Here is an 18,749-nt window from a genome sequence, read left to right on the forward strand (position 1 = left end):
CTGATTCAGGGACAACCCAAGGATCTTTAAGGACTCAAATAATGTTGAGAGGATTAAAGTTGAATTAGGAGGTAATTCTATCACGCTGAACTAAGGGTCTTCAAGGGCAAATCTTCTTTCACAATCATGGAGGCAATTCAACATAAAAATAAGACTCTAAGAGGAATATTACTGGAGGAGAGCAGCTTATGGGGTTTTATGTATACATTTGTGGAATTTTTTATTCAAGTAAAGGGGCTGAATAAAAATTAAGAAGCACAAATTAGCTAAGAGTTATTTTTACCACATTTCTCTCACCTTACATGTCTTTCTCATTCTTGTAGTCAATATGGTTGGGTCACCATGGGTTGCCAAACTGCATGTAATTGGTCAATACCGTTGAGACCTACTGTTTCGGCTCTTCAAAATGTTCTGTAGTGGTTACAACCATGCCTTTTATGCAATCTCTTGGCTTCTTAGTTTGCAGAGTAAAAAATTGACAATTAGCTTAAAGTAAGTGGCCTGATAAAGAGTTCATAGTACCTCAGAGGAACAAATGACTGTCAACTTTCAATGCCCATGTCTAGGCCTCAAATTCTGGAACATGAGTCAGGGACTCAGGATCTACGATAGGGTATAAGCCAACAATGTGTGAGTGTTTATGACTAAGCAAGCCTTTGCATCTCAACAGAAGAGTGGTTAAGTCAGTAGTGAGACACTCTAGGCATCACTACCGCCTAGGTCAACACCATGCACCCAGCAAGTTGACTGGTCAGAGGAGGTGACTCTTGATGAAGGAAGATAGTTGATTGGCTAGGGGACTTGATTCCGAGAGAGAGTAAAGGACCACTTTTCCTTCATAATTGCCATTAATCAACAAAGAGTTCCCTTACAGTCAGAATGTCATCTTTTAATAACTCAATTTTGTGGTTGGAGATCTCTGAATATTCTCGACTTCCTAGACTTGCAATAGACACTTCCAAGCCTTAGCTAGGACCTGACATTTGGCTCATGGACATGACTCCTTAGCAACCCTGACCACCTTCTGAGATATAATTCATTCCTAAATGCTTCCAAGAAATGCACTGCAACCCGACTACCTTATGTTAAAATTTAAATGGTTGCATCTTCACCTGGATTGGTGAAGATCTTTTTTTTTCCAGGAAGCCACTCAGTACTTGAAATTGGTGACTACAGATTTTTTTTGCTAAGTTTTATGTTCCCTCCAATTTTATTTCAATTGGAAAAAGTCTGAGTATATAACATAACAGTTTGATATCTTTATTTAAGCATGACAATTTACAGGTCTCGGTTGGGCATAAAGTAGGGAGTGGGCTTGAGCTCTACCTTAAATGATGGAAGCAGAACCAGTGTTCCATTCCTTTGCAATACTTTCGCGTCCCCACCGAAAATTTTTAAACCTCACTGGGACACTCATGTAGCTATTGGAGCACCCAAGTGGTAGGGTCCTGAAGAGCAGGACAGCTAGTGGTTTGAGCCTGTGTGAAATGGAAGAGCTTCTCTCATGCTAGCACTGCCAGAATTGAGCAAATTGATGCATGAATTGGTGGCTTATCTAGTGTTCATATTGTCAGTGGTGCTCAACTTGGTGTTGAGATTTTGTAACCAAGAATGTCTTATCCTGAAATTATTGTTCTCAAGGATTCCAGTATGTTCTTTCTTATGGATTGATACATGTGGTGTGAATGTGTTTTTGCACTATGTTACACTTGTCAATGTATCAAAATTTTATTTAACGACAACGATCTCTATATTTCCAGAAAATATCATCATTTTTTATGTTTTTGACTTTCTATACAACAGCAATTTGATTGCTACTAATGATCTCTGGTGACACAATTAACTTAGTAACTTACAATAGAGGCCTTTAGTAGCATTCATAACTTACCATAAATTATCAATAATGGCCTGGAGGTATGGCATATCACTGAACAGCCTTCATTGACACTTAAAGCTCGCGATAAAATGTCGATACTGAGCCACTGACCTGTCTCCTCAGCAACCCTGACCACAATCGATGATTATGTTAACATATTATCATGAAATTTTCTGCAAAAGGCACAAAGATTCCTAACAAAAATCAGTCCTTAAATGAAATGAAGGTTAGAATCTTTATTATGGCATTTCCATATACAGAATCTTTACCAAGTGATCTTTCACACAGTTAAAACACTTCTTTTATTTCATTGAAATTTTGTCTTATGCTGGGGTTTCTTTCTTTCAGAAAAGTGACTTATTCTGAAGCTTTGGTAGTTTTAAAATGTCAATGGAATGGTACGATAAGAAATGAAGGATTAGTTTTGCAGTAATTTCTTATAAATACAGAAGAAAAAGTAACATATACCTTAAATATGAAAATGACAAAATTGGAAAATTATTTACTTGAAAAGCATTTATATCACATAGGTATGGGTATCGGTGCCGATGGTATGAAGGATTTCAAAAAACTTGGGTACAGGGCTATTATATATATATATATATATATATATATATTATATATATATATATATCTTACTTTTTGTTTTATATATATATATATTGTAATATAATATAAAACAAAAAGTAAGATTTTAAACAAATAAAGCAACACATTCATGATCCAAAATTTATTGATTCTGAAGAAGAAACTAATGAACAAAGTATGAAAGTAACAAATATACTAAAATTTCAAAATATCTTAGTTTTCAGACAGAAAAAGACTTTGTCAACTTTGGTTGAGTCTGAAAATGGACGACTACGGTCCTGGGTACATTGACTGTACCCTGTGTTGAAATAGACCTTTCAATAGACATCTGGATCTGGGTCAGATCCAGATGCACATCTGATCCATTCAATCTGGGGGTATTCATTAATGTCATATTTTGTAACTTTTTCTGTTGTTTTTTTTACTTTTAGTCATTGGTATGATGATGTGCTCTTAATAGTCTAGGGCTTGGAGGCATTTTTGTTTGATTTCCGCCCCTGCCGTTGTGCATTCTTCTCTTCCTTAGCCTCTGTTTTCTGCATATTGTGAACTGTGATGCATCAAAGTTGATTGATATCTGGAAATCTTGTACCTAGTATGGCTTTGACCATACCTGGAGCATACCCAGGTCCATTCAGGCTCGTACAGCAGTACTCATGCGACACAGCTTAAAACTAATGTCCTTTCAAATTCTCATAAAAATATGTTAGATAGTATTGCAATATTTCATGATTTCTTTTCTTAATGTTTTGAAACTAAGTTAAATTTTCCTGTTATCAACAGTTACCTTAAGTTGGCATTATCATCATGCTAGGGTCTATAGATTGCTAGACTGGTCACGCTCTTGAATGCTAAGTAAACCTAGTTCAGAAATCAGAACAATTATATCAGGAAACATGTTAGTGTAGGCTAGCAGACTAAAAGCCTGAATGAACATGATTAACTCCAACAGTCAATTGATGCAATTATGCATCAAATGACATAAACATCATAAGCACAAAGGAACGGGAAAATAAGTCCTTGAATTGCAGATATGCATTCAGTTGTTAGCCAAGTAAATTTCTCTAGCCTTTCTTCTGCGATAAAGTGGTTCAGACTCACTTTCTTTTGACGAGGGCTTTGCCCAATTTTACTCTGTACCCGCTGAAGCTTTCATTTTGAATTATATCCACTTTCAGACACATAAGTTGGCAAAAAACAAGCCACCGTGTTTGAAAATTGAACTTTCAAATCATGTTGTACCATTTGCCTCCAGTCATATATTTGTTTACGAAATGTCATTTAGTTATATATTTAATTCAGCAATTTTCTTGGTGAGTTTGGATATTCACCTGGAACAGCCAAACAAGAAGTCCATATCTGGGACATTGAATGTATAAAAGGTTATTTGTCTACTTATGACATTTACTTGATTTAGGACCTTTAGACCATGGTCAGTGCAGAAACTGGAAACAAGAAGTGGTACAACAGTCAGAATCAGGGAGCAGTCGTTTTAAGCTTTTAGATGATTCAGGAATAGGAAGTCAATGGGAAGCATGTGGAGAACCACTGACGAAACAATATGTGAACTTGTGAAAAAAGACAATAAATAAATCCAAAGAAGTAAAAATAATCAAAAGCTCTCAAAATTAAGATGATTCTAAATGCCAAATTAAAGTGACAGAAGAAGTGGATTCCCAGACCTGGGACGGGGTATCATCCAAGAAGGATCCCTAATGACTATAGGTTCCTGCTTCATAGGAGTTGGAGTTCCTACTTGGTCCAAGATGAGTTTGGCAAACTACGACTTTGACACCCCAATGATGTTCATGTGTTTGCATTATTGTCACAAATACCATTGATGTTTCCAATATATTGGGATGATATCATCAAAATGGAATAAGATGAAAAGGGCAAAATGATGCAATATGTTGAAATGTTTCCCTTTTCTAAAGGAAAGTCTGTTCTAATATATCCTTTTTTTTTTTGTTTCTTTTAACATTTGAGAAACTGTTTTGAAGACTTATCAATACTTCTGAAATAAATCGAGTAGAAATTTTTGTGAGTTTTTTTCGATTCCTGAAATTTCTCAAGAAAAGTAAGTCTATCAAAAAGTATCTGAGAAAAAACCTTGCACAATAGAGATCCAAGAACAATATGTACAACAGATGGCACATGAACAGGAAACTGGTCTATAGATTATTTGCTCTATTGAGTATTGAGTGATTAAGGTAATTATTCTCTATTCATGATAAGATAGTTCAACATAGCTAGGGCACTTCTGTAGCTTAGTTGTCAAAATAAAAGGGGGAAAAAAAGAAAAAAGGAAAATGAAAAAAGGTCGTAAAGCAACAGGATACATGTTTTCATTCATGTATGTGCCTTCTGCATGTGTTGCTAGTGCCATGTTATTTGTTGCATAATTGATACATGGTATTTGTTTCAGGCAATTGATGATGATTGCAATCAGACAGGACAAATGGTAGCTGGACTACTGGGTTGGCCACAAGGAACCTTTGCATCCAAGGTGAGGTCATCAAAGTTGAGCAGAGAAGATTAGACTATTGATCAGTGTTAACCTTATCTAGCATTCTTTTATTGCTTATTGTCACTTTTTGTTGGCTTTCTTTTGGTACACGGGAACATTTTGGAAGCCTGTCGATTTTACTTTCTGTTGAAGAGTTTTAGTGTTCGGGTTTGGGTCTGGATCGGGTCCAGTGTGCTCTTGTTTAGGCACTACTTATATCATTGTAAACCCTAATTTCAGGGTGAATGAAAATTTTAAGAGAGAGAGTGTCTGGCTGCTAGTGGGCGTCAGACCTCCTCTATCGTGGTTTTTTCCCTCTTGTTGAGGAGTTTTCCACGTTACATCGTGTTCTTCACTCGCTTTGTTTCTACTTGGTATCAGAGCCAAAGTGGTTCTGAATTTACTGTTCATCTTTGGATTGGATCTCATCGCTGTCAAGTTCGCCTGATCCTGGTTCCGGTGAGCCCGTGGAACTCTGCCGTCGACCGCCTGTCGTGGGGTTCCCGTGCGTCAACAGTGGAGCGACGTTGCCTGACTCCGCCGCTCTCTGCCGTTGGCTCCTGCGTCACTGCCCAGCATCGTCGCCCGGCATAGCCTCCCAGCGTCGACGCTCTGCTGCCTACATCACCCACTGCTCTTGTCTGTGTTGCCCGCTACCCAGGTTCGTGCTGTCACTGTTACCGGGCCCGACCCTGCTTTTTTTTTTGCCGTGAAATTCCAACATCGTGGGATTCTGGTCGTCGTCGCCTACTTGCCTCTCCCCTCTTCCGTCTGTCGTGGGACCCTGCTGCTGTCACTTGCTCCGCCCAGCTCCACCTGACCTGGCCGCTGTCGCCTCCTCCACCCAGCGCTACGTACTCTGCCCTAGGCTGCCTCTGCCTGCTCTGCCCAGTGTCGCTTGCTCTTGCCTGTGTTGCCATCGTCTGATCACCTCCGTCAACACCCAACAGTCTACTCGCTGTCCTCTCTCGTTGTGTCTCTGTCATCGCTGCTGGCTCCACAGTGTTTGTGTTTTGCTGCCGCTGTTCCATGCTGGTTTCCTGCAACAACATCCTGTATCGTCGCTGCCCAGCTCTGCTCAACGTCCTGCAGCCTCTCCTTCTGTCCATTTGCTCTGTGTGTGCCTTTTGCGACCTCCAACTGCTGCCTTAGTCTCTCAACGCCTGCCACCGACTTGCTTGTTTTTGTTTGCAGTGTGTTTCCTTAGGCTGCTCTTGGGTTGGATCGTGATCATGGTTGAATCTTCTTCCTCTACTGTTAATGTTGGTCAGGTTGATTTTGCCATTTTGGGGTTTTTAGAACAGAAAACATTCCTGTCCAAGTTACTACCATTCGACTTACCAAGGAAAATTATCTTCAGTGGTCCGCTGCTATTACTATGGGAATTGCTGGTCGGGGTCGAATTGCTTATGTAAATGGGAGGAAGATTGAACCGGCAGAGACTAGTGTTGCTTGGGACACTTGGTTTCTTGAGGACAACCAAGTAAAAATGTGGATTGTCAATTTTGTATCCTATGATATTCAGCCCCTCATCCTTCGTAAGAGGACTGCAAGAGATATGTGGGTTATCTTAGAACAAATGTATGGCCAGAAGAAGAAGATTGTTCGAATTTATCAACTAAAGAAAGATGTCTATGCTATGCACTATGGCATGGGGATCTCTCTGTGGCAGACTTTTATGCAGCTTTGAAATCCAAATGAGAGAAACTTGACTACTATTCTGATGATACTTGGAATTGCCCTCAAGACCAAGTACGCCATGTAGCCAAAGAATGGGAGAATAGGGTTTTCTTGTTCTTAGCTGGTCTTAATGATGACTTTGAAGGTATAAGGAGTCAATTTTTTAATTCGGAAGAATTGTGTAGTATTGAAGATGTTTACTCCTGTGTTGAAGCTGAAGAGCAAAGGTGTCTAGTTGTAAGTGGAAGGAAAGGGGATCATATCTCACATAATGAAAGGTCTGCTCTAGTTAGCCGTGCCCCTATGGGGGCTGCCCGACCTCCTCGGAAATATACACACTGCAAGAAAACAGGTCATACCATGGAGTTTTGTTGGGACCTGCATCCTGAAAAGAAGAATAGTAGAGGGAGGTCTTCTAGTGGGAAGAAGCCTATCTTTGATACTACTAACTCTAGTGGAGGGAAAACTTCTATCTTTGCTGAACAGATTCGTAAGCTCCGTGCTTATCTAAGTCGGGTTGATGTTGGTCAAGCCGAAGTGTCAGATGATGTGAAGTTTAACCATGCTCTTGCCATCTCGAGAGAAAAAGGTAATTCTTGTATGGGAGAATGGATTGTTGACAGTGGTGCCACCCACCACATGACGGGCAATCCTAAGCTCTTCCATGAGTATAAGCTCTCATTGGGAAAGGAACGCGTTTCCCTTGCTGATGGTTCCTTTACCTTTGTGGCAGTAAAAGGCTCCTTGTTAAACAAATTCTGAGTGCATGGTGCTTTACATGTTCCTTATCTTCCCTTGAATCTTTTGTCTGTCAGCAAAATTACAAAAGAGCTGAATTGTGAACTCATATTTTTCTGCTAATCGCTGTGTTTTGCAGAACTTGGTGACAAGGAAGAGGATTGGGATTGGTTTGGTGTCTGAAGGCTTATATCGTTTACCCATCCGTGTGGCCACCGCTCTTATGACAACTGTCAACAAAACAAAGGAGAAGAGAAATGATAGACTTCAGTTGTCTTTGTATTGGCAAGAACTGTTAGAATGTATGTATCCCTTCTATACATATACATATATGTATATACATTACATATATTAGTCATCTAATATGTGTCTTATATATATATATATATATATATATATAGATATATATATAGATATATATATATTATAGGTTTGGGTATTTAGGATATTTATGTAATTTTTCACCTTCTTTATGTCTTTTTCTTTTATGTATTTTCCCTCTTTTACCCCTGCCTCTTTCTGCTTTTATCCAAAGGGGACCCAAGGGGAGACTGGTCCCAACGGCTAGAATTCTAGCTGTTGGAACTAGTCTCCAACGGCTAGCCTTCTCCTCTCTCTTGTTCTCTTCCTTATAAATAGTGTACATCCTCTAGTGTCTTGTTATGGCATTTTAGCCACTTCTTGTAGTGTTTATTGGAATCAATATATGTTCTTTGTTTCTCTTGGGTGTGACCTCTAGAGTGTTACTTTGTTGTATTGGAGGAAGCTTCAAGTGTGACATTATTGAAGCATTAGTCTTGTTTGGGCTTGATTTACATGGTATCAGAGCCACGTTTTGGCTATTCATCTTGCTGTCCTTCAGTTTGAAGTTTCATCTCTTACTCCTTTGGAGCCGTGAAGCACTCCAAGTGCTCGACGTTATTGCTGGCTGAGATTTGACACAAGAAGGTGCTGTTTTGCTGGCCTTTATTGGTGGTGAAGATTGTGGCTATTTTTTTCATTCTTTCGCCATCTCAAACATACAAGTTTTACACAAGAAGAAGGGTGACTGGTTTCTTTTATTGCTAAGATTTTTGCCATCGACTTCTTTTCACGTGGAAGCTAGCTTCGTCATAACTTGTAAGTGGATCTACCTTGTTGATTGTGCTCATAGATGACAAAGTCTCTTCTCTTCCATTTCCCAAACTCTCATCAACAAATTATATACAATGGGCTAGAACTATAGAACATTTTATTCGTAGTAAAAGTCTTTGGGGACTAGTTGATGGGACAAAACTTGAACCACAACTAGTCCTTACTAAAGTTGTTGATGGAAGAGCTATGGAATTGGACGGAACCAAAAAAGAGAAAGTAGTGGCTGAATACAACAAGAAATGAGAAGAATGAAGTGTTGGTCATCGCAAAATTATTACTTGGATCTTGACTTGTGTTGACAATGCTACTAGCGGACAAATCTCTAAATTAAATTCTGCCCTAGAGGCTTGGGAGTATCTAAAGAAAACTCATACCATGGGAGATGTCGCTTATATGCATAATGTTCAACTCAAAATTCACAATCTCCAACAAGGAGATATATCCATTAAAGATTATGTGGCTGAAATGGATCAATCGTATGATGAATTAAGTATCTTTGAACCACATTGGACACAAGATCTTGTTTTTAGAGAAAAGCAAATATAACGTGACAAGTTTTATAAGTTTATCATAGGTCTTAGATCCGAATTTGATGGTGTTAAAGCCGCTTTACTCCATCGTTCTAAAACACCATCTATGAATGAGGCTATTGCGGAGCTTCAAATGAAAGAAAATCGACTTTGTCTTGATAAAGTGAAAGTCAACAATGTGCTTGCCACATCTAGGCCGGGGGCCCATTTGAGACCTTATAAACCTCCTCACTTCAATCGTACAAATGAAGGAGCAAGAAGAAAAATTATTTGCTATCATTGCGGCTCCAATTCAAGAAGAAAGGAAAGAAGTAAGCTCATTTCAACTTGATCAACTCATAAGTGCTCTTCAACCCAAGCTCATTGAAGCTATTCAACCTTTACTAAAGGGAGGAGGCACACCTTCAACATTGGGCGCTATCGTGGCATCTACTTCTTCAAGTAAGTATTCTTGAATTATTGATTCATGTGCATCTTTTCATATGACTCCTTGTGGATCCCTTCTCACCGAATGCACTAAAAATGATTCTTATTCTTTTGTGAAAACAACGGATAATACTTCTCTTGAAATTGATTTTATTGAAAATCTTGAGCAAACTTTTTTATCCAAAACTTTAAAAGTACCTCAAGTAAGATACATTCCTAAATTAACTTAAATTTATTATCCATTTCTCAAATAGCCGACCTTGGTTTTGATATATTCTTCTCACAATACAAATGTTTGATACAGGACCGTGTATCCAAGAAGACGATTGAGGAAGGTTTTAGAACAAATGATCTCTACTACATAGAGTTTTTTGGACCTTTCAAGACCATCTTGCAATATCTCCAAAGAATGTGACATTCAAACTTGGCATAAAAAACTTGGACATTCCAATATAAAAAAAATGTCTCATCTTCCCTTCATGGAGAAATTTTGTCAAAAGAACTTTTATTGTAATGATTGTATTAAGGCAAAAATGAAAGTCTTACCTTTTGATAATAGAAATTTTATTGTCCAAAAATCCTTTGATTTGGTGCATTCATCCGATGTGTGGGGGCATGCTCCTATTATGTCAAAAGGAGGATTATTGTACTATGTGATCTTTATTGATGATTATTCTAGGCATACTTGGGTTTACTTTCTCAAACACAAATCGGAGGTATTTACAAACTTTAAGAATTTTTGCAACATGATCTATACCCAATTTGGCTCAAATATCAAAGTCTTTAGAAGTGATTCAAGAGGAGAATTTATGTCAAATGAATTTCAACAATTTCTAAAAGAAAAAGACATTGTTTATCAAAGATCTTGTCCTAACACTCCACAACAAAACGGAGTGGCCGAGCGTAAACATAGGCACATTATTGAAACAACTAGAGCTCTTCTTTTATCTAAAAATGTTTCCAAAAACTTTTGGGCTGAGGCTGTTTTGACTTCAACCTATTTAATTAATAGAATGCCTACCAAACTTTTGAAACATATTTCTCCTTTTGAAAACTTCACCATGTTAAACCTAATTACAATAGACTTAAAGTCTTTGGTTGCAAATGTTTTATGTTAAAAATGCCTTCTTAATTGGTCACCTACAGGAAGAAGTTTTCATGAGTGCTCCTCCTAGTTTTGATCTACTTCAAAACAAAGTTTTACGTCTTAAGAAAGCTCTTTATGGTTTAAAACAAGCAGGCCTGGTTTGACAAGTTTAGTAGTGTCATGTTTAATCAAGTTTTTCAATCTTGCTACTCTAATACTGCCATGTTTGTAAAAACCACCTCTGTAGGTGTAATTGTTTTATTATTGTATGTTGATTACTGAGAGTGATGATGAAGGGATTATAGAGGTAAATCATTTTATTAAGAAATTCTTTCAAATGACTGATTTGGGAAGACTAACGTATTTTCTTGGAATTGAAGTTGTTTATATCAAACAACGTTATCTGTTTTCTCAAATGAAGTTTGCTAGTGAATTAATTGACAGAACAGGTATCTCAGATGACAAAGTTGTGGATACTCCATAAGCCCTGGGAGTAAAAATGAAAATTGATGATGGAGAGATATTAAAGAATCCCACTCTTTTTCGGCAAATAGTTGGTGCTCGCTCTTATCTTTCCATCACTAGACCTGACATTTCTCATGCTGTGCATGTTATAAGCCAATTTCAACAAAGACCCACCTCAGTGCACATGGGAGCGACAATGCAGATTGTCCGTTATGTGAAAAACGCTACCAACAAATGACTATTTCTGTCTTCCTCTTCTGTATTAGAATTAGTTGCTTATACAGATGCTGACTGGGGTGGAGATCCCAATAATAGGCACTCCACAACTGGTTTTTATGTGTTTTTAGGTGAATCCTTAATTTCCTGGCGATGCAAGAAACAGAATAAGGTCTCACTATCATCAACAGAAGCTGAGTATCGTGCAATGACAACTACAACAAGGGAGATAGTGTGGCTCAAGAGTTTGTTGAAAGATATGAGAATTCATATTAAAAATCCTGTCAAGCTTTGTTGTGACAGCAAAAGTGCAATTTATATTGCTAGCAATCACACATTTCACGAAAGAACGAAGCATATAGAGATGGACTGTCATTATGTTCGTGAAGAATTCCTTCAGAAGAATATTGATCTCTCCTATGTTTCATTTGAATATCAACTAGGTGACTTCTTCACAAGGCTCTTGCGGCTGCCAGGTTTCAATTTCTCATTGGCAAACTTTCGGTGATCACACCGTAAGTTTAAGGGGGGCTGTTAGAATGTATGTATCCCTTCTATACATATACATATATGTATATACATTACATATATTAGTCATCCAATATGTGTCTTATATATATATATATATATATATGTATTTTATAGGTTTGGGTACTTAAGATATTTATGTAATTTTTTACCTTCTTTATGTCTTTTTCTTTTCTGTATTTTTCCTCTTTTACCCCTGCCGCTTTCTACTTTTATCCAAAGGGGACTCAAGGGGAGACTGGTCCCAACGGCTAGAATTCTAGCCGTTGGAACTAGTCTCCAACGGCTAGCCTTCTCCTCTCTCTTGTTCTCTTCCTTATAAATAGTGTACATCCTCTAGTGTCTTATTATGGCTTTTTAGCCACTTCTTGTACTGTTTATTGGAATCAATATATGTTCTTTGTTTCTCTTGGGTGTGACCTCTTGAGTGTTACTTTGTTGTGTTGGAGGAAGCTTCCAGAGTCTTGTTTGGGCCTGATTTACTGGAACGCCTTGGACATCTTCCTTTTGGAATATTGAAACAATTATTTCCTGATTTATGTTCCAGTTTGAACTTGTCTATGATATCTTGTGATGTATGTCAATTTGCTAAACATGTTAGGGCTTCGTACCCTCTTTCCACTAGTCGTGCCAATGAAGTTTTTTCTTTGATTCACTCTGATGTGTGGGGGCCTTCGGGAATTCATACCTGTTGAAACAGTAAAAGCGAGAAAAACACGGATGTAACGTGGAAAACCCTCAACGAGAGGGAGAAAAAACCACGGGTGAGGAGGTCTGGTGCCCACTAACCGCCATACTCTCTCTCTCTTAAAACTTCATTCACTTCAAAAATTAGGGTTACAAGTCTTTAAGTAAGGCCCAACAAGGGCTACAAGCTGGATCGGGTTTGGACCCAGACCCGGTCCCAAGACCCATCTTTACATGCTTCAACACTCCCCCTCAAGTTGGGCATACATATCAAATATGCCCAACTTGGATACATTTCTATCAAAAGAAGTTGAAAATAAAACTTTAGTTAGAACATTAGCAGTTTGGTCCTCAGACTTCATGTAAGGTAAGATTAACTCTTTAACATCAATCCTCTCACGGATAAAGTGGCGATCAATCTCAACATGCTTTGTTCTGTCATGTAGTACATGGTTATTGGCTAGGTTGATTGCAGACTCGTTTTCACAGTACATCGTCATAGGTCCTTCAATCTCTATCCCGATATCAGCTAGCAATATTTTCAGCCATAGTAACTCTGACACTTCCATAGCAATAGCTCTATACTCAGCCTCTGCACTAGATCGAGAACACACATCTTGTTTCTTGCTTCTACAGATAACAAGGTTTCCTCCCAAGTAGACACAGGTCCCTGAGGTAGACCTTCTAGTATCAGCACAACGTGCCCAGTCGGCATCGAAATACCCTTCGATCCCAACAGACTCTTGTTTCACATATAAGAGCCCCTTGCCAGGATTTCTCTTCAAATAGCACAATATTCTGTCCACAGCCTTCAAGTGAGCGTCAGTCGGGGCATGCATGAATTGACTCAGTACATTCACAGCAAAAGTGATATCTGGTCGACTGAGGGTAAGATAAATCAACTTCCCAACAAGACGTTGATATCTTCCTTTGGCTTTTTCACAGAGCAACTCCCCATCTCTAAGGCTCAACTTGTGCCCAACATCAAGAGGAGTAGAAGCTGGTCTACACCCTAGCTTACCGGTCTCCTCCAATAGATCTAGTGTGTATTTCCTTTGATTTAACACAAGGCCGGTACTGGACTTAGCAATCTCAATAGATAGTACCTCAGTTTACCAAGATCCTTGAGATCAAATTCGGCAGCCAGTAACACTTTTAGCTTTGTGATTTCATCATCATCATCACCTATAACAATCATGTCATCAACATAAAAAAGTAACAGAGTGACTTTCCCTTCTTTCCTCTTCACAAACAGAGTGTGGTCTTCATTCCCTTGATTGTAGCCATAATGTTACATTACTCGTCTGAGTCGTTCAAACCATGCTCTGGGCGATTGCTTGAGGCCATATAAAATCTTTTTTAGTTTACAACATTTTTCTGGTTCTTCATATCCTGGGGGCATACGCATATATACCTCCTCTTCGAGATCGCCATTGAAAAATGCATTCTTAACATCCAGTTGGTATATCCTCCACTCCTTCATCACAACTAGGGAAATAACAACTCTAACTGTCTTTATTTTCGCAACTGGAGCAAAGGTCTCCAAGTAATCAATCCCATATTTCTGACTTGGCCACAAGTCTAGCTTTGTATCTTTCAACACTTCCATCTGGTTTGTATTTGATGGTGTAGACCCACTTGGATCCAACCAAGTGAGCTGCCTCAGGGATCTTTACAACTTCCCATGTCATGTTTCTTCTCAGGGCTTTCATTTCTTCTTGCATCGCATCAGCCCACTTGGAATCACCTTGAGCTTCAGCAACAGTCCTGAGAATCACAGCCAAAGAAAGAGAAGATACAAAACACTTGTAATCCTTGAAGATATGAAATTACCAATAGGGTGTTGAGTACATGACCTGATACCCTTTCTAAGAGCAATGGGTAAATCTTCACTTTTAGCCTCTACCTGAGTACCTTCAACTGACTTGGGTCATCCGGGGAAGGAGTAGCATTAGGATTTGGAGTAGGATTTTTGTCACCAGAGGGCATCGCTTCATCAGTGGGTCATGCTGCAGGCGACTTTCGCCTAGAGTAAACCTGCCCAAATAAACGGTCATGTCCCTCTTTATCCACAGTTGAACATCCATCATCCTCATTGTGCTCTAGAGGGTTAGTAACCTCAATCTCTTCCTTCTTGTATTCCAAAAAATCTGGAAACTGAATCTCTTCATTGGGAGAATACTTTTCTCTCATTGTAGACCTCTCCTCCTGAAGAGAACTCTCACCAAAATATGAAGCATGTTCCAGGAAGGTGACATCTTTGGTAACATAGGCACGACCTGTGGAAGGGTCTCGACACTTATATTCTTTTTGAGTGGGGGAATAACCTAGAAAAACACCCTTAACCGACCTAGGATCAAGCTTTTTAATATTAGGACTGTGATTGTGAATAAAACTGTTAGAATATCTTGTAATAGGGAACCGGGTCCGGATATGGACCCGGTCCCATGGGCATGGATACCGAGGCTGGCTCGGTACCCTAGGCGGGCTCTCTACCTCTCTCTCTTATAATCTCCACTTATTGTAAATCTGTTGATTAAGTGGAATTAATTTTCTCTCTCCTAGGGTTGCGGTTTTGCCCCTAAGTTAGAGCTTCTCCGTGGTTTTTCACCTCTTCTTGAGGTTTTCCACATACATCGTGTGTTTCTTCTCTGTTTCTCTCTTCCGTTGCGTATTTCTACATGGTATCAGAGCCAGCGCATGTTGGATTTGCTCTGTGATCGTGTGTTTCTGCCGCTGCTGCTGTTTTTATTAGCCACCGCCGTCGTTTTTCCGCCACTGCTTCTCCTTGCGCCGCCGTCGTCTGTTCCAGCGTCATTCCAACGCCGTCGCCTGTTCCAGCGCCGCCTCTTGTCTGTCGTCTCTGGTACTGGTGCCGCGTCTCCTTGTGCTGGGTATTGCGTCTCTTTGGTGATTGTGATGGCAGAAGAGATGACTCCCAAGATAGATGTTGCCTTTGACACGGGCAGTAATACCAAGAGCGAGAACTTGCCTGTTCAAGTCACCTCTATCCGGCTGAACAAAGACAACTATCTCTCTTGGTCTGCTGCCCTAGAAATCGGGATAACCAGCCGCAGTCGCCTGTCCTATATTACTGGGGAGAAACCTACGCCTTCTAGAATGGATCCGCGATGGGCGACTTGGGCATTGGAAGATAGTCAAGTTAAAGTATGGATCATTAGTTCTGTGTCCGCTGATATTCAGCCTCTGATCTTGCGTAAGTCGACTGCATATGACATGTGGACTGTGCTTGCGCGGATGTATGGCCGTAAGAAGAGAGTATTGCGTACGTACCAAATCAAACGTAGCATCTACTCTCTTACACAGGGTGACTTGTCTGTAGCATCTTTCTTTGCAGCCCTGAAGATTAAATGGGAGGAACTAGACTACCATGTGAATGATGACTGGCATTGTGGTTCTGATCATGGCTTGTACTGGGAAAAAGAATGGATGGACCGGACTTTTATTTTCCTTGGAGGCTTACGTGATGAATTTGAATCCATTAGGAGCCAAATTCTCAATTGTAACGAGATCCCTGGGATTGAGGAGGTGTATGCCCGGGTGGAATCTGAGGAACAACGTCGCCAAGTTATGCATATTAACTCTAACCATGGGAGTTCCCCCTCAGCGTTTGTTAGCCGTGCCTCAGGGACTGGACAGCGTCCTGTTCGACGTTGTAGTCATTGTAACAAGTTGAGACATTCTGTGGACTTCTGTTGGGATATTCATCCTGAGAAGAGACTTGTTCGTGGTCGTCCTCCTTCCAGTCGGTGGGGTCCTTCTGTGCCTGACTCTAGTCAGGGTAGTTCGTCAGTTCGTCAACTGTTGAAAAATCAAAGCTTTCCTCCGATCAAATAAAGGAATTGCAAGCTTATAACAGCCGGCTATCTACTACGCAAGAGGAAACTTTCACGTCCGAGGGAGCTAAGTTAGCTCAAGCTCTTGTTGCCACAAGCGATCAAGGTAATCCCTCACTTGGTGATTGGATTGTTGACAGTGGGGCTACGCATCATATGACAGGGGATCCTAAGCTGTTTCAAGAATACAAATTATCCTCAGGGCAGCAACGCGTGTCTATGGCTGACGGGTCTTGTATTTCTGTGGCTGGAAAAGGGAGTTTGTCCTTGTTGAATAAATATCGTCTTCATAATGCTCTTCATGTTCCCAATATTCCTGTGAACTTGTTATCTGTCAGCAGTATTACCAAAGAACTCAATTGTAATGTAATCTTTTCTGCTGATCATTGTTCCCTGCAGGACTTGGTGACGGGGAAGAAGATTGGGATTGGTTCGGTTATTGATGGACTCTACAGACTGCCCGTGCAAGTTGCGTCTGCCTTGATTTCAGCCACTAGTGGACAGTTGTCAAGCGTGGAAGACATGTCTACCATTATGCGATGGCACGAGCGTCTTGGACATCTCCCATTCCAGTTGATCAAGAAGTTGTTTCCAAGGCTTTTTTCTTCTGTTTCTATTGACTCTTTCACATGTGAAGTTTGTCAGTTGGCTAAACATGTCAGGGCTTCGTACCCCATTTCTTTCAATAAAACCACTCGTTCGTTTGCTTTGGCTCACTCTGATGTTTGGGGTCCTTCGGGAGTACCCACTTGTCGTGGTTTTCATTACTTTATGACTCTTATTGATGACTACTCCCGTTGTACGTTCGTGTACCTGTTGAAAGAACGTAGTGAAGTTCCTGTCATTGTCAAAAATTTTGTTGCATTTGTTGAGACCCAATTTCAGACATCTGTTCAGGCTTTTCGCATTGATAATGCTCAAGAGTATGTCTCCCAATCCCTAAATGACTTCTTGAGGAGCAAGGGTATTGTTCATGAGACATCCTGTAGTTACACACCTCCCCAAAATGGCGTGGCTGAACGGAAAAATCGCCATTTATTAGATGTCACCCGGGCTATTATGTTTCATAGACACGTTCCTAAGCGCTACTGGGGTGATGCTCTTCTCACTAGTGCCCACCTTATTAATCGTATGCCTACTCGTGTGTTGAATGTTCGTTCCCCTTATTCTGTGCTCATGCCCACTCATAACCCTTGGCCTCTTACTCCTCGGGTGTTTGGGTGTATTTGTTTTGTCCATGACCACAGTCCTGCCCTCAAGAAGCTTGACCCTCAGTCTATCAAAGTTGTCTTCTTAGGGTATTCCTCCACTCAGAAGGGATACAAATGTATTGATCCTGTCACTTCCAAAATTTATGTCTCCCGGGATGTTACCTTTCATGAACATGAGGCGTACTTTCCTGTGAATCCTCTTCAGGGAGAGTGTATAGGCAACAGTGTAGAAGAGTATTCTTCAAACCAGCTGATTCAGTTTATGGATTTCTTAGACTACAAGGTTAGTCACAGTGTGGCAGACACAGTTAGAGGTGATAGAGACAGTCATGTGGAAGGGGGCTCTGGGGATGAACAGCCTACTGCCCGTGATCATTTGTTTGGCCAGGTGTACACCAGGAAGAAGAAAGATGTGTTTGAAGATGTTGATGCAACCAATCCCAATCCTATGAGTTCCCCGAATGAACCAAGTCCACTAAATGAAGATCTTCCCATAGCCTTACGCAAGGGAATCAGGTCATGTACTTCTCACCCCATTCAGAGATTTGTTTCATATGCAAAACTCAGCAAGAATTACAAATGCTTTATTACTTCCTTGTCTATGTCTGTGATTCCCAAGTGTGTGGAAGATGCTAAAGAGGATCCTAAATGGCTACAGGCCATGACAGATGAGATGGATGCCTTGGCAAAGAACAACACTTGGTAAGTGGTTGATATTCCCAAGGGGACTCACTTAGTTGGTTCCAAGTGGGTGTTTAATGTGAAGTACAAACCTGATGGTACTGTGGAACGGTATAAGGCTCGTCTGGTGGCAAAGGGGTTCAGCCAAAAATATAGAATTGATTATCTTGAGACCTTTGTTCCTGTTGCTAAACTGAAGACAGTGAGGGTCATCTTAGCACTAGCAGTGCAAAAGAAGTGGAGCATGGACCAGCTTGATGTCAAGAATGCATTCTTGAACGACCATCTAGAGGAAGATGTCTATATGAGCATGCCTCCTGGGTATGCCCAAAGTGGAAAATGTTGTCATCTCAAGAAAGCTTGTATGGACTAAAGCAATCTCCTAGAGCATGGTTTGAAAGACTGAGGGTAGTAATGAAGACTAATGGATACAAACAGGGAAACAGTGATCACACCCTATTCATTAAGCAGAGAAATGGTCTGGTGAGCCTTCTTCTTGCATATGTTGATGATATGATTGTCACAGGAGACGACGAAGA

At 40.2% G+C, this 18,749-nt stretch overlaps 1 protein-coding gene across 2 annotated transcripts in view; it reads left to right on the forward strand.

Moving 5' to 3' along the window:
• The window catches only part of LOC116266193 (electron transfer flavoprotein subunit beta, mitochondrial), a 31,378-nt gene that overhangs the window by 1,505 nt on the left and 11,124 nt on the right, over nt 1–18,749 (forward strand). For both annotated transcript variants that reach the window (XM_031647308.2, XM_031647307.2), the window contains one exon: nt 4,890–4,970. In XM_031647308.2, the coding sequence (XP_031503168.1) occupies nt 4,890–4,970 (81 nt within the window). The remainder of the gene's footprint in view (nt 1–4,889; nt 4,971–18,749) is intronic.

The sequence above is a fragment of the Nymphaea colorata genome, chromosome 12 (genome assembly GCF_008831285.2).
Source record: "Nymphaea colorata isolate Beijing-Zhang1983 chromosome 12, ASM883128v2, whole genome shotgun sequence".
In the NCBI taxonomy this organism is placed as follows: Eukaryota; Viridiplantae; Streptophyta; class Magnoliopsida; order Nymphaeales; family Nymphaeaceae; genus Nymphaea; species Nymphaea colorata.